The sequence below is a fragment of the Camelus ferus genome, chromosome 34 (genome assembly GCF_009834535.1).
Source record: "Camelus ferus isolate YT-003-E chromosome 34, BCGSAC_Cfer_1.0, whole genome shotgun sequence".
Taxonomy (NCBI): Eukaryota; Metazoa; Chordata; class Mammalia; order Artiodactyla; family Camelidae; genus Camelus; species Camelus ferus.
In genome coordinates, this window is record NC_045729.1 from 19,298,638 (window position 1) to 19,311,842 (window position 13,205).

General features: G+C 56.3%; 1 protein-coding gene across 1 annotated transcript in view; it reads left to right on the top strand.

Moving 5' to 3' along the window:
• IQSEC3 (IQ motif and Sec7 domain ArfGEF 3) overlaps window positions 1-13,205 on the top strand; it is an 82,141-nt gene that overhangs the window by 24,989 nt on the left and 43,947 nt on the right. The window contains 1 exon segment of the mRNA XM_032472988.1: window positions 362-445. Within this exon segment, the coding sequence (XP_032328879.1) occupies window positions 362-445 (84 nt within the window).

Sequence of the window (13,205 nt, forward strand, 5' to 3'; positions counted from 1 at the left end):
CATATCCATGAAGTCATGGTCAAGACCAATGTCATAAAGCTTTCCCCCTATGTTTTCTTCTAGTGGTTTTAGTTTCAGGTCTTATGTTTAAGTCTTTTATCCACTTTGAGTTAATTTCATGACAAGAGATAGAGCCAACTAAGTGATCCATCCAGGTAGAGGAGCCTCCTGCGGGGATGGGGGTGCAGAAGTAGAGGAGATCACTGGCGGGGATCCGGGGGCTGCGAGCGGGAGGCGGAGTCTGAATTGAAAGGCCTTATGACAGAACCAGTGCTGCTCATCCTCCCCTGGGCAGTGTCTGGAGTCTCGGGGTTGCCCAGGGGCAGGGCGCTCTGACCTTCTCCCTCTGCTCTGCCCCCAGGAATGAGACTGTGCTGCACCAGTTCTGCTGCCCAGCCGCCGATGCCGAGCAGAAGCCCGCCTGCTCCGACCTGGCCTCCCAAAGGTGGGAATGACCGATGCCCGGGCCTCCCTCCCCACCCGCACCGTCCGTCCCCTGAGCAGAGCACACGCCACGGCACCACTCGGCCTCTTCCTCCCAAGTCTCCTATTTCATTTGTTTGTTTGTTTTTACCTCCTTCCTCCTATGGTCATCTTTCCTGTCTTCCTCTGGACCCCAGATGAGCCATTGCCAGCTTTTATGTCATTATACCCACTGCGCAGACCCCAGCCCAGTGCTCCTTCCCACCAGATGGCCTGTAGAACCTCCACCTGTGTCAAGGTCAGGGGCTTCATCTGAGGAGACGTGTGAATCTCACGCAGCAGGTTGTCCGGCGTCCGCTGCTGCCCAGCTGATGATAGTGCCCACCCTTCCTCTCGTTCCCGAGATTTGCATTTTTCTTTCATGTCTTTCTCCTCCCGCAAAGTTGCCGAGATGACTTTAATTTTGAAGGTTTGTCAATCTCATTCTGTTGGGTTCGCCAACCCCCCTGGGAAGGAAGGGGGCGCATCAAGAAGTCAGGTCTGGAGCCCCGGCCCAGGCTCTCCTCCTCGCCTTGTTCTGGGTCGTCCCCAGGCTCTGTCTTCCCCGCAGTCTCCCTCCACCACGCTCCACACCCCCCACCCCCGTGTCCCTCCGTCTCAGTGTCCTCTCCTCCCTCTGTGCTGATCACACTTCGTCCCAGTCTCTCTCCCCCAAGGCTTCCAACTCAGTTCAGCACTCTTCTATTTGCTTGTTCTTTACTTCCCTGGGGGTCAGGATGCTTGGCCTGAAACTTGCCTTGTTGGCCATCTCCTGTTGTCAGAATGAATGTGGGTGCGTTACTCCCCAGGGCCCCAGGTTCCCCATCTGTATGACGAAGGGGCTGGTCTATCTAGGGAGCAACATTCCGTGCCATCTCACGGAGCCTCTGGGTGGCTCAGGCTGAACGGGAGGGGAGCAGAAGGTGCAGAGCCCCATGGCACTTGCACTAAGGACCCTCCACACCTACCTCTAACCACTCCCAGGTTTAATACTCAGTAGTTCCAGGACCCTTTCCCCTTTACTTCTCGGAAAATAACCAGGTAGTAATCAGAAATGGCAGCTAGTGAGCCTGGGGACAGAAAACCTCCCCCTGAAAGGTGCTACTGCTTGTTTTCCCTCTAAGGAAGCCAGAGGGGGTTGGGAGAGGCAGGACTCTGCGGAAGGAATGGTGGAGGCTGGGTCAAAATAAGTGCCCAGCTTGGGGACCCTCACCCCCAGGGCCGAGAGAGGCACATTTTTCCTAAGGCTGACCCTCCTGGGGCGGAAGGCAAGGGGCAGGCCACGCGCGGTGCTAATGCCCGGAGGTCTCAGGCCCAGCTCTGTGCCCAGGACCCAAGGAGAGTGAGGCCGCCTGGATCTCCCGGGACCCCCATCCAGGGGACATTGTGATGCCCCCAAGTTGAAAATGGGCTTCTTAGAAACTGGAAAGAAGGAGAGAAATGGGAGAAAGAGACAGTGGGAGAGGAGAGGAAGGAGGACAGCAAGGGGGTGGGAGACCCGCCCCCTCCCAGGAGCCCCGGGGCTCAGGCACACAGCCAAGTCTTCTCCCTAAACATGCCCTCATTGGAAGGGAGGAGAAGAGAAAAGCTGTTGGGTCTGCCTCCTGCCCCCATCTGGCCAACTCACTTCTGTGAACATTTATCGCCGCCATCCGATCACCGGCGTTGGTGAGGGTGGATAACAGTGTCCCCGGGAAGCTTGGGCCTGGGGGACCTGGGTCTTCTGAGGCCCTCCCTCTCTTCCTCTGACTACCCTGCAGCCTGACTCCTGGTAGGGGGTGGTGGGAAAAGCCGGTGCGCTGGGTGGGAGACAGAGGTAGTGTACTGGGGGCCTGGGTGCCAGCAGAATAGGCTTCCTTTCCAAGATTTGGGTGGGATGGAAGGAAATCTATTATCTTAGCTTCTCCTTGAAGGGGCAGGTGCCAGGTCAGGGCGGAGGTGCTGGGAGGGAGAGTGGGAGGTGAGAGATTCTCTGGAGCGTTGGTCATGGTCACCGCGGGCCTGTGAGCACCGCCCACCACAGCCCTCCCTCTGTGCAGGCAGGGGGCAGGCCCCCAGTTTGGTCCAGACCTCCAGCCGCTGTCTTTTCTCAGTTATTCCAAGTTGTCCTGTCTGTCTGGCCTGTAGTTTCCCGGAATATGTTTCTGTTTGTCTGTCTGTTCATCTGTCTGATGTCAGCGTCTCGGCATCTCCGGGAGGAGGCCCTCCGGTGCCTTCTGATCTCCAGCAGTGTGTGTGTCAGTCGGTCTGTCTGTTCTTGGCTTCTTGGGCAGATTCCACCCTGAGATACAGTTTCTCCCATCAGTCTCCCAACATCCCCGTTCCCAGCCCCATCCGGGACCTTCCCAGCCCCTCTGCCTTCCCTTTAAGCAGGTGTCCTGCCTGCACCCGTGGAGATCGAACCCAGACCGCCTCTGAGTTTCCCTACAAGAAGGTGCCCAGGTCAGAGGCCAGACGGTGACCTGTACGTGCGGGGTGGGGGGGTCACAAGGCCTCTGGGCCACCTTGGGAGACCCTGGGCCAGGCTCTGAGACAAGCCAGGTTCCTCCCAGCTGCTCAGTGTGGGTTCCCACCTGCTCAGCAAGGACCCAGCCAAGTCTGGGATAAACCAGTGGTCTGTACAGGAGACCCAGTAAGGCCTCTGCGCCAGTGGCCGGAGTTCAGGGCCAGGGCCTTGATGTGTGAGCGCAGGGCTGGCCACCAGGGCCCGCTCCCTCCTCCACAGCCCGGCTGAAGCCAGTAGTGAGCAGGTCAGCAGAGTCTGAGGGGCTGCCCCTCCCTGTCCCTACCTCCAGCCGTGGGGTTGAGCAAGAGTCCCTTTCCTGAGCCACTGGGCTCATCCCCTGGGGGCTGCAGCTGGTCACCCACAGAGCTGCTGCAGCCCCAGGGAGACACCTGCCCCCCCCCCCCAGAGCCCCAGTGCTGGGGCATGTGGGGTGGGGTGTGAGATTGGGGGTGGAGTCAGGGAGAGACTGCAGGGGGATGCTCCCGGAAGTGGGAAGACCTGGAGGCTGTGTGGTGGGCATGGGGGATGGGGCAGTTATGGGGCTGGCAAGGCCTCCAAGGCTGGCCCACTGTGCATCGTGCCTACGTTCACGCAGCCCCGGGCACACGACGAGTGGAGTGCGTACCAGGCTCTGCCCCTCTTCCCACCTTCCCCTGCTGCTCCTAATGACAGGCCTTTATTCCGGGGAACTGAATAGGCCAGTAATCGCAGCCCTGCTTTCCATCCCACGGGCTCCCCTCCCTCTCTGGCTCTCAGTGAGTTGGGAACAATGACCCTGGAGCTGGCCAGCCGCCTCCTGCCTCCAGCGTAATAGGGCCCATTTGTCTCCGTGGGTGGCAGTGGGGCCCGAGATGAGGAAGATTGGCTTCTGTTAGAGAAATGACAGGAGGCTGGGGTCGGGGGGCACTTGGGAAGGCAGGGCACTAAGCAGGAAGCTGAGCCACCCCCAGCCCTGGGGGGGGGCCCTCTGGGTACCTGGTCCTGCCTCCAGGATGCAAGTGGCACGAATGCTTGCTGTTGCACTGAGCACTCCCAGTGTTTCATCTCACGTAATCCCGTGAGACGGCTGCTGTGGCCACTTGCAGATAAGGACCCTGGGGTGGAGGGGCGCTCGGGGTCTGGCAGACGGACCCCGCTAGTCGGTCCTGGAGCTGGAAGTTCAGCGCCGGCCAGACTCCAACAGGCAACTGCCTTCCTTGGGGCTGCTGCTAGGACTTTCTTGAAGAGCACAGGAGAAATGCCTCCAGCCGCTTCACTCGATCCTAAATAACATCTATTTCCTCTGATTATAAGTTATACTTGCTAGTTGTTGGCAATGTGGAAAATACAGAACTGTAAAGAAGAAAATAAAAATGGAATCCAGTCACATGGAATTAACCGCTGTTAGTATATTAGCCTGCAGCCTGCCAGGGCTGATTGTTCTAGGCTGGCTTTTGTATTTTCCCCCCCGTGAAAGAAGAAAGGCTTCTGCAGCCTGGTGCTTCCCCTTAGAACACCGTGGCCAATGACAGAGCCTCCTGCCCTAGGCAGTCCCTCTCGGTAACCCCATCCCCAGTCACCAGCCAGCCAGGCTGCGGGCCCTGCTGGAGACCCCTGAGGAAGGGCCCCCCCGCCCGGCGTGGTGTGGGGAGACCCTGCATCAGCACCCGTCCCCCTCTGGTCTCTCCCCAGTGGCTGGAGCCCTGATCAATGGACCGGCCAGTGTTTACTAAGCAATTACGGAGCAATTAAAGTCTCAATCAATACAGTTTAGGCTTCAAACAGCTGGGCTTGGGAGCCTCCAGTCCTTTGATGGCTCCATTAGTCACCTCTGGGCTCAGAGGCTGCTGGGAACCCTGCCCACTCTGATGCCCCCTACCACCCCCACCCCCCACCCTCCGTGGAAGCAGAAAGGGTCCTTCTGGGGCTGCAGAACTGCGTGCTCTTGCCCAGAGAAGCACAAAAAGGCCTCAGCCTCCCATGAGGCCCCAGGAGGGGCGGGGTGGTGGGAAGAGGCCCACCCGGCCTGCCCAGCCCCCAGGCTCAGGGGTCCCTGTCTCTTCACAGCAGGACGTCAGCGAGTGGCAGGCGGAGCCAAGGGACGTGGTGTGTCTCCTCGGAGTCCAGAGATTAGTTTCCAGAGGCTTTGCAGGAGTTGGGGTCCTGCACCCTGACCCAGGGCTCTGAAGACCCCCCAGGATGTGCTGCCCTGGAGTGGAGCCCAGGCGGGAGTCCTTTGGGTTGAGGACAAGTGTCTGTCCGTCTGTCCCGTGTGGGCGCAGCAAACTGCATGTAGCCCAGAGCAGTGGGCGTGGGAGGGGCTGCTCCTCCTGATCTGGGCCTATTGAGCAGGTGTGCTCCCCGTCTTCTGAGGATCCCTGTGAGGTCACAGCAGGGTCCAGCCTGATCGGCTCCACACCAGAGAGCGACCACAACGAAGGTGGCAGAAGAATTGGGTCCCAGAGCCTGAGAAGTCTGTCCCTGGTCGCTTTACCCTCTGTGTTCTTTGCCCACCTGTGTCTTCCCTGCCAGACTCTGGAGCCAAAAAGACGAACTAGTACCATCCGGGTGGGGGCGTCCCCTAACTCCAGCGAGCATCACGAAGGCTTTGTCCTGCCCTGGTGTCTGCCGCTCTGCTCAGGGGATGGACCTCAGCTGGGCTGTGTCTGCGCCAACCTCCTTGTGCGCCCCCTCCCAGGCCTGGCCGTCCTCTAAGACAGTCTCTCACGTGGTCACCCAGGTAGTCACCAGAGGTACTCAGGGAACGTACCCACCCCCAGGGCTGTACCAGGGCTGCCGGGTGAGCAAGGCCAGGCTGGGGCCAGCGTCCCGACAGGTAGCGTGTTTAAAGCTGGTTAGAGAATTCCTCCTCCCTCCGTGTTTCTGTTCTGTGTCCCCCACCCACTAGGGAGGGGAGGAGAACGCTAGCCCTCGCGCACTGAATGCGTGCTATGGGCGACACAGGTGCTGTTTGATTCTCATGAAAGCTTATAAAACGTTACCCACAGGAAGCTGAGAATCGGGGATGTATGTACCTGGTAAATGGCAGAGACAGGATTTGAACCAGGGTCTGTGGCAGATTCTACCCCTGGAGTCAGATGAGAAAAGAAGAGAGGGGTTTGTCAACACGGGAAGTGACGGGTGGAACCTGGCTTGTACTCCAGGGACCTGAAAGGCTGGGCCCTTCTCGCCTGCGCTCCACCCTGAGTGTGAGGCTCCGTGCAACCCGGCAGGAAACAGAAATGACCGAGAGAATATTTTTAGGGGAGAATTAAAAAAGCTCTAGGCTTTCTTATTTAAAGAAGTAAACGTAACTAAAGATAATGCTGCCAGGACAACAACGTGAGAGCGGCCACAGGGTTGCCCGGCTGCCACTGTTGTTGGTGTTTGTTAACACAGAGTTTTGTCCAGTTTTGGGGGAGTTCTGGTTCCATTTGCTGAAAACGGCTCACCTGAATCTTTAGGATGCCCTTTTTTTCATTCTCAGAAAGGGTGGCCGCTCTTTGCAGGCCTAGAGGCCTTTCTAGCCTTACTGCTTCCTGTGTTGTTTTGTTTTCTCCTCTGAGAGGTCATCTTTACCTGTTCACTTATCTCTTAACCTGTGACACAACCATGAAAATGATCTCTGATTCCAATAAGTGTTTCTGATGTATGACAAAAAGGGTTTTAAATTTGTTTCATCAAACCAAAACTGAGGAAATAATCTATAGCAAGAGTGATCACACCAGATCGGCGTTCTTGAAGAATTTACTGCCTTTGAGAGGCCTTGGAATGGTTTAAGAAAAGGTTTTTTGAGATTGTTTTTGTGATGGTTAACAAAACAAAACGGGGAAGACAGCTGTCTGTGTGCTTCTGTCTGGAGTGGGGAGAGGTTGGGGGCAGCTGGCTGGACCTGCTGTGGTCACCGTGTTCTAAGTCCAGGCTGCAGTTTCACAGTTTTGGAGGGTCAGGTGGGCTTCCCTGAGGTCCACAAGTTCCAGAGGAACTGACTCACCAGAAACAAATTCTGGGGAGCCTGAGACTTAGTCTTAGTGTGACTTTACTAACTTACAACAAGAAACGGCCCTGGCGAACAGGGCACTCTTAATTACAGACCAGGATAGAACTTTAAAATGCAAGAATTGCCTTTCTTCTCTGAGGGCAGAGAGATGAGCCCCCGGTCCTTGAGGAGTCCCTTCTCAGTTCAAAAGGAGGATTGGGGCGAGGAGGTGGGATGGGAGGGCCCTGGGCTGGAAGAGTTCAGGAGGACGTCAAGGGGGCCGTAGATACGGAGCCACTGAGCACAGACAGAGAAATTCAAATCCAGTTTCGAGTCCTGGCGTGGCCATCTCCAGACTGTGACCTCGCTGAAATGACCGAAGCTTTCGACTCCTCAATTTACTTATTTGCCAAATGGGGACAACAGGAGCACTTAGCTCTTGGGGTGGCTGAGAGGATTTAAGGACATGGCATGTGCAAAGGTGTCTGGTACACAGTAAGCACTCTGTAAATGCAGGCTATTCTAAAGCTGGGGTTTTCAGGAGCAGAGAGTTGGAGACATCAGTGGAGATCCAGGAGTCCCAGGAGAAGGGGTCTAGAAACGCAGGTGTGATGGGGAAGTACTTGGGAGGAGAGGCTGACTCCTCAGGGGACGGGGTCCCAGGAGCAGAGTCCCAAGTATGGCGAGCAGGAGGGGACACACAGCATCTTGCTCAGGGTCGTTGGGCTGTGCTGGTCAGAGGGAGGGTCCGACCCCTCCTTTGGATGGCAGGTGATGGGCCTGGAGGAGGAGGTGGATGCTTTCAGATGCTCCTACTCAAGCCTGCCCTGTGACATACGGAGCGTTGGCTGGAGAGAGGAGGGGAGAGAGACTTGAGAATTGAGGGACCAATTTGGGGAAAAGATCAAAGAAGCTAAAAGCCCCAACAAATGCCAGTCAAGCAGGGCCAACAGGCCCGGAGAGGAGATTTTCTAGATATCAGGGCAGGAGAGGAAATGATTTAACCCAGCACTGGGCTGTCACAGCCCAGCGAGGATGCGATTAAGAGCAGAAGCATTTTATCAGGAAAATCTTGCCAGCTGACAGTTTGGCTGCCTGTTCTCCTAAGAGAAAGAAACCGTTTAGTCCCCCCGCAGGAAAAGGTTCATGGCCTGGCAGTGACCCCCTGCCCTGCCTGGGGGCGGGGCGACTCCCCAAGCTGGGGTCTCTGGGGCTTCTTCCCAAAGCCAGTGTGTCCTGCATTGCCCCTCCCTCCCAAACACTTTTGGAGATGACCCATGAAACCCACAGGCATGTGGGAAATGGCTTGGCCATTCTGACACTGTAAGCTTGTGAGTGGTTTCTACTGCAGCAAGCAAGATTGGAGCTAGACATTAGCAAGGACTTCCAGGAGGAACTGTGAAGATGAGGAAGGGGACTATAAACAAACAGGTAGGGAATCTTGCTCTGTAGTAACTTGATGGATGTCTAGAGCAATGTTGTACCCTACTGGTAATTCTGCCATTTCCATCTCTTGTATCGTAAGACTCTTGTTTTTTTGGCACACATACACTTGACTGCACACCTATAAGCACCTGTCAGCCATCAGTGGGGTGAAATGGAGCCTGGGAGGAGCTGGGAGGGTTTCCTTCCCTAGAAATGGCTTAGGAACCAGGACACATCTACTCTCCTGGGTGAGATAGGGCTGGCCTGGACCTGGCGGAGGATGAAATAAAGAGGCGTGGTCTTGTGCCCTGGCTCGGGGGTGGGGGGCTGTGTGCACACGGTTTGTGTAGGCCACCATCACAGGGCTCTTGGAGGGACCCAAGAAGGACCGGGTGAGGTCTCTGCTCTCCAGGGAGCTTAGGAGCCAGAACCAGGAAAACCTGCATTTACAGAGCATCAGACAGGTGCCAGAGGCTTTGTGCTCACTGCTTTATCAACTCTCCCAGCAAAACGTAGTAGGTATCTCTGCCTTACACGTAAGGAAACGAGCTCAGAGAAGTTAAGGAGCTAGCCCAGCGCCGCACAGCTAGTGAGTGGTCGGACTTTAACCACAGCGGTCTGTCTGGTTCTAACTCTCATACAAATTATACTCTGCTGCCTCCCCGCCCTTAGAGCCTTCTGGTAAGGTTCCCTTGGCGTCATCTCTAACTCAGAGCTTCGGCAATCACACCGTATGGAAAAGTCCAATACTTCTCCGTGTAAAGACCCCCTAGATAAGACAGCAAGATCCTAGAAACTGACAGTTCAAGGTAAAGGCTGTTCCTTATCTGACGTCACATCCTTCCTGCTTTTCGTGTGCCCTTGCAATAGTACAGGGAAAGCTGGGACATACTTTTGCCTTCTATGTTCTTATTTGACAAAGTAACATGTTGGAAATCCTAAAAGGGAACACGATGGTCGCTACATGTACAGGGCTTAGAGCATCTCACAGCCGGTACTAGCATGGTCCTTTCCTAGAGAGGAAAGTAAGGCACAAGGAGGTGAAGAGACTTGCCCAAGGCCACACCGAGGTGGATGGCAACGTGCAAATCCAGGCAGTCTGGCTCCGAGTCCGTGCCTGTAACTTCCACGATGCTGCCCCTAAGTGTGTGTCGGCCAGCACTGCCTCACGGGCTCCTTCCTCTCGGGGACCCAGAGGGACTCCCTCCCTTGACCTCGCTGCCAGCCGGCTCACGTGTCCCAAGCTCACCTCTACCAGCATACCCTGGCATCTCCATGGGCTATTTTCAGGTGCTCCTGCATGGCTGACGGTCCCCACCGTGCGTTTGGAAATCATCACACATCCTGGCTGCACAGGGCTGGAAGCGCAGGCTCCTTAAGGAGCAAGTCCGTTTTTCTCCCTTGAAAGTCCTCCCTGTTGTAGTAACTAACTCGCACAGCTGGCTGCATCAGACCCCGGCCCTCTTTCCAGTCCTGCCAGCATGGAGCTGCGCCTGCTCCACTTGGAGGGGCTTCCTGACCCTTTTGGGCTCTGCTAGACCTTGAGTGTCCCCAAGCCTCCCCCGCGCACCTACGCGGACTTGGCGCCCGGGCCAGGCAGCCACCATTGCTTATGCAACACATGGAGGAAATCTGTCCCCAGGGAGAAGCTGGGGATGAGAAACACAAATTCAGGACAGGCCTTCCTCTGAGGAGAGAAGGAGGAACACACAGGATATTAAAGGCTTCTCACAGGCTGTCTCTTGAGCCAGGTACAAGTGAATATTTTTCCCTGTACCTCCTGTCCATGTTATCCATATTTGCATATCTAAGATAGTTCATCATAAAAGAAAAAAATGGAATAAAAGCCCGAGTTCCCTAGGCTGTAACTATTCGGTGCGTCTGCAGCTGTGAGGCGACTGTGAGCTGTGGTGGGGACGGAGGAAAGGCTGTGGTTCTGGACTCCATCCTCGGGGTGGGTGACATGAGCCCATGGGGAGTGGGGACTGGTCCTCGGGGGTGCTGACGCCGGCAGACACTGAAAGTGAGAAAGCCCGATGCGTGTTCAGGGGCTCGGTGGGTTCCGCCCACCGGCCCCGGGAAGCAGGCGTCTGTGAACCGTGGGGTGTGCTGGGGAGGGGGCAGGGAGGTGCCCTTGGAGCTGGATTTTGCTACCGGATCTGCGCTTGTCTCAGAGGAAACAGCGCTCAGAACTATCAGGCTTCCAGCGACAGTAAGACAGGGTTAGTTAGTGTGCCCAGCGTGGACGTCTGTGAGGCAGGTGCCCTGAGGAAGCTTCTAGGTGAGGCCTCCCTGGGGGGGCACCAGGTGCTGACAGCCCGCCGTCGGGGGGCATTAAGCGGGGCTGGGGGGTTCCAGCTGGGACGCCTGGTGGGGGCTGCACGAGATGCTACTGGGACCCACCGTGAGCACCTGGGTGTAGCGGGCCTGGGTCTGGGGAGGGCACAAGCCCAGAGAAGGACTGTGACGCCTTCGACAGGAAACCCTCCAGATGAACCAAACCTGCCAGCACCTTCAGGAATAGCTGTGATACCAAAGCCTGGAATCTCCCAGGAGCCGAGGGGAGAGAGAATGGCTTACTCTCTTGGGGCCCGTGGGGGTGGGGAGCATTTGTCACAGCGAGTGAAGGCCGGGCACCCTCTGCAAGGGGACAGCCAGGAAGGACACGGCCGCCCTCCTCCAGGGTTTCCATTGTGAGCGTCCGGCGTGGATGACGGGGGTCGGAGAGGTCGGGGAGGTGCTGGCTGCGCCCGTGGGTGTCCAGGGCAGTGGGGTGTGGGAGTGAACAGGAAGGCACTGTGTGGGCCCCGAGGGCCCTGGCCGAGGGGAGGGAGATGGGGGAAGCCGAGCTTGCCTTCCTTCCGGATGCCAAAGCATCTCGCTCATCTGTTCACTTTCCAGGTGAGAGGACGCAGAGGTCCAGAGAAGCCGTGCGCCTAAGGTTATTCCGAGCGAGCGCGGCCGGCAGAGGCGGTGGGACACTGACTGCCAGTTCCGGGCTCTCCCACCGCCTCAGGCAGCCTTTTCTAGCCTCTGCTCTGACTCAGCACAGAGTCAAAGTGTTCTCATGCTGGCCCTCACTCCCCTGCAGCCCCTCCCCAGTACCTCCTGGGAACCCAAGGGCATTTGGCTCCCCTGGCTCCGCCTTTACTACCGACCATCTAAGATCGCTTTATCGATTCAGGTGAGGGAGAGCAAGAAGTGTCTTAGGAAAGGCTGAAAAATCTTGAGATGCGAGGCATTTTGTTAGCTTTTGTCTGGAAAATGCCTAGTTTCTTTGTCCCAAAAGAGCTTTAAGAAAGGCTGGCAGAGTCTGGGATAATCTAGTGCAATTGGTCAGGCCCTCTGGGGGAATCTTCCAGCCTGAGGAGTTCTCCAGCCTTCAAAACACTCCCGGCTGGCTCTCCAGGAATTGTTCTAGCCGTTGCACAAATGGGAAAGCAGACCCCACCCCACACTGCCCACCATCATCCACACTAAGCCTCGCGGGTGGGGCCTGATGTCATGTGGGCACTTCTAAGAAGCTCATTCTGCTGCCGCCCACATTCTACTTCTGACTTTCTCGAACGGGTGCCCCAACCCAGGGAAGACTCTTGTGACCAGCGTCTCCCATATGTTAGCAGGGACCCTAAATTTCTCCAGGCTAGTGGACTGCCATTCAAGGAATCCGTTTCTGCAGCTGGGATTGGAGCCCAGGACAGCTGAGGTCACCAGAATCTCTCTCCAGATGTGCAAGGAAGGGGCTTAAAAGAAGCTATGCCTGTCACAGAGTGAACCCCGTTCACATGATTCCTGTCCGCTTGCCAGGCTGCCTGAAATCAGACCCACCAGGGAAGGCAGCTTTATGATGTGAGGTCAGCCTGGCAAACCCTGGAAACACAGGCAGCCTGTGTCTTGGGAGGAGCGATGCTCTGGGCGCTGGAGCACTGGACTCCCAGTTCTGTAAGAGACTGCGGATTGAAAGAGATGGTCCTTCAAGCTATGACAGCCTGGGGTGAGGATTTGAACTTCTTTCCTTGGACCACTTTTATATAGAAGGAGTGAGGAGGGGGAAACAGAGGCAGGGAACATTCTGTTCATGCTTAGCCACCAGATAGAGGTTCTGAGCACTCAGGCCTCCACCGCTCCCTGACAAAGTGCCCAAAGCACAAATTTACACAAATGCCCACCTAGGGCACCCCCCAGCCTGTGGTGGGTACCGCCAGGGGGCCTGCCTGTAGGTGGTGAATCCGCACAGATTCCTCAGAGGCTGTGGACCCCATGACTTGGTGACTTCCGAGACCACAGCCCTTCATGTGTTGTTGCTCCAGTGGATGGGGAAAGGGGGGAGGGGGGAGGGGGCCTCAAGGAAGTCAGTCCATCTTCACTCCCCTCCCAAAAGACCCTGGGTGTTAGTCTGGAGGGCTGGGAAAGGCCATACAGAATTGCGAAAAACCCTATTTTTTCTATTTTGTGAAGGTTGACAGGAAGGCGAACCCTTGCACTTAGGAATTCTCCACGCTGTATTTTGGGGGATTCCTGTGGGACCCCACGCTACAGGGTTTCGGCTCAGAATACAAAACCACCTTCACCATCACCATGTATCGAGGACTGCTGTGTTCCAGGCGCTGTGCTAGGTGCTTGGCGAGCTTTATTTATTTCTCACGGCAGCCTTGCAGAGGCATTACGAGGATGCCTGTTTTGCAGATGAGGAAATAGACCTCAGGAGGTTACACAACTTGCCCAAGGTCACATCAGAAGCAGTGGAAACAGGATTCTAACCCAGGGCTTCCTTCCCTGCTCTTGGGCCTCTGGTGCACAACCTTAAATGTTGCCATATTAATGACAGCAGCCCTAGGTTTCCATGGCCACCTT